Below are 2959 nucleotides of genomic sequence, written 5' to 3' on the forward strand. Positions count from 1 at the left end.
TTATCTTCATTATTGTCATACTTTGTCTTTTTTATTTTCTGTATTTTTCTAAATGTATGTATGTTGGTTTTCTAAGTATGCACTAATCTGCTGTGTCGATTTGCAGCTATATTATAATATTAATGACATAAATCGCATTAAAACAAAAAAAAAACAAAACAAGAGAGAGTCTTTATGCACAAACCTGAATTTCGACCATTTTTCTTCAGGTTTAATTTCATGTCCACGACATCCACCTAGTGGCACTGCAATTTAAAAATCGCATTTCGTCTCCAATCATTTTTGGACCTTGTCGTTTGCCGTTGTGAAAGCGTCCATAGCACCCACAGAGATGTTGGCAACGAAAAGCTAACCCGATCAAACTCACTAAAGCGAGGAACATTTGGCTTTTATTTAAATGTTTTTCGTTTATTAATAATGTGAAGATGACCTCAAACAATCCATCAGTTTTTCTTCTCATGGTTAACGGACAAATCGAAACAGCTAATGTGAGTTAGCATTGGTGTACACGTAAAGTAGCAAATGTTTTGTTAACCGTGTACTTTGATTTGTAAATGAATGCGTTAACTAGCTGTGTGTAAAGGTCTTTACTGACTTGGAATTAATATAATAACGTTGCTTCATTTTGTCTATAGTTTCCAGAATATGATGACCTGTATTGCAAGTATTGTTTTGTGTATGGACACGATTGGGCGCCTACGTCAGTGAGTGACATGATCTCATTGTGTGATTTTGTCATATGCTAATAATATATTTGTAGTAAATTTGTGCATCTTTTTTTAAAATACAAAGGGGTTAGAAGAAGGAATATCTCAAATAACATCAAAGGGAAGTGGATCTGAGAATCTGGTGTGGAATTTCCCATTGGACATCACGTTTAAAAGCACCAATCCATTTGGCTGTAAGCATATCAAATTTTGGTTAAAAATAAAATGTTATCTTAATAAAGATTTTTACCTTTTATATGTACAGTATTTAAAATACATAATTTCTTTATGGATGTCATACTGTATGAGTTTATTTTTCAGGGCCTCAAATTGTAGTTAGTGTGTATGGCCCAGATACATTTGGGAATGACGTAGTCCGGGGATATGGGGCTGTGCACATCCCCTTTACTCCTGGAAAGTAAGATTCATATCAATTTTTTCATCACAATATACAGATTCAGAGCATTCAACATGTTTGACAAATGATGTGTAAATGCACTCTTGTTCTAGACACACCAAAACCATTCCCATGTTTGTTCCCGAGTCCACATCAAGACTGCAGAAGTTCACGAGGTTGTAAGCAATTTCTTAAGTAATATTTAAAGGGATAGTTCACTTTAAAAAGAAAATTCTGTCATCATTTACTCATCCTCATGTTGTTCTAAACTTGTATGAATTTCTTTTTTTTTTTTGACTGCAGTAAGTGACCATAGACTTCCATAGTAGGAATAAAAAAATATGATGGAATTTAATGGGTACCATCAACTGTGTGCTTACCATCATTTATCAAAATACAAAATGCCTAGTCATTTATCACAATACTTCCAAAATATTTTTTCCTACTATGAAGGTCAATGGTCACTTACTGCTGTGTGTTTACCATCATTTCTTAAAATATCTTCTTTTGTGTTCATCAGAAAAAAATTCATACAGGTTAAGAAGAACATGAGGATGAGTAAATGATGACAGAATTTTCATTTTAAAGTGAACTATCGCTTTGAAACAGATAAAATAAATGACTATAAACATATACTAAATGTACACGTTATAATGTTCTTATCCACCCAACCCCTCTTTTAAAGATGTGGCTTTATGTCTGGATTTAATTTCCTGTTTCTGCGATTTTATGGATGTGTAATGTACAATTAGTATGACACTCCCATATGTAAGCTCTTACTCTATGCCTGACAAACATGCAATAATATGCTCTCATTATAATGTCTTGTGCTCAGCTGGCTGATGGGAAGGCGTCCAGAGTTCACAGATCCCAAGGTTGTCGCCCAGGGAGAAGGAAGAGAAGGTAAGATTGTACACCCTTAGTGTAAACATGTAGTGTGGATCATCAAACATAGCTGCTCTTTACTGGAGTGAAATGATGCTCCATTACTGATGCAGTTTGTCTATTTGCAGTTACAAGGGTGCGCTCGCAAGGTTTCGTGACGCTGCGGTTCAACATTGTTACCAAGGACATGAAAAAGCTGGGTTATGACACTACTCCAGAGCATACACCTGCTGCAGGACTGACACGAACAGAGCAGATGTATGGAACGTAATTTTAACGGAAGATAAAGGCCTTGTTAACAGCTTTCAGGAATTTTGAGACAGGATCTGAATGCTTAGTTTTATGTAGTTTTGCACCTTTTTGTATTTATAGTTGTTATATCAGTTTTGTAAGTTTTAATAAACTAGTGTTGAGTTTATTTTAAAGAACTTTTTCCAAAGTTAAAGGGGCCATGGCATGAAAATCTGACTTTTTCCATGTTTAAGTGCTATGATTGGGATGTTCCCCAGTTCTTCTATCAACCTAGAAAATGTGAAAATGATTAACCCAGTAACTTAGTTTTGCTAAACCATTCTCTACAAGCATGAAAAAATAGGTTGTTGAAATTTGGCTCTCCTTATGATGTCATAAGGAGCTCTTATTATAATAATACCACCCCTTAATCTGCACTATCCAACCACATCACTGCCATTTAGTGCAGAAAAAAGCACGATTGAGTTTTAATTGCAACAAACTACCATCATTGTGATCAGTATTTGAATTTCTCATTTGCATTTTAAAAGACACACCCAAAACAGCACATTTTTGCACACACCTACAAAGTGGCAATTTTAACATACTAGAATAAATTGTTTATATGGTATTTTGAGCTAGAACTTGGCATGTGCGCTCTGGTCACACCAGGGATTTATTTGACATCTTAAAAAAGTCATGTGACCCAAAATGAGAGCATCAAAACACATATCAGAAG

General features: G+C 34.9%; 1 protein-coding gene across 1 annotated transcript; it reads left to right on the forward strand.

Moving 5' to 3' along the window:
- The first annotated feature begins 272 nt into the window (after positions 1-272).
- On the forward strand, positions 273-2407 carry b9d1 (B9 protein domain 1). The gene is made up of 7 exons (XM_055191488.2): positions 273-488; positions 636-704; positions 793-901; positions 1029-1125; positions 1218-1280; positions 1940-2007; positions 2118-2407. The coding sequence occupies exons 1-7, from the start codon at positions 426-428 to the stop codon at positions 2258-2260; spliced, it is 612 nt and encodes a 203-aa protein (XP_055047463.2). The 5' UTR covers positions 273-425; the 3' UTR covers positions 2261-2407.
- Positions 2408-2959: the final 552 nt, after the last annotated feature.

Source organism: Misgurnus anguillicaudatus, chromosome 19 (assembly GCF_027580225.2).
Source record: "Misgurnus anguillicaudatus chromosome 19, ASM2758022v2, whole genome shotgun sequence".
NCBI lineage: Eukaryota > Metazoa > Chordata > Actinopteri > Cypriniformes > Cobitidae > Misgurnus > Misgurnus anguillicaudatus.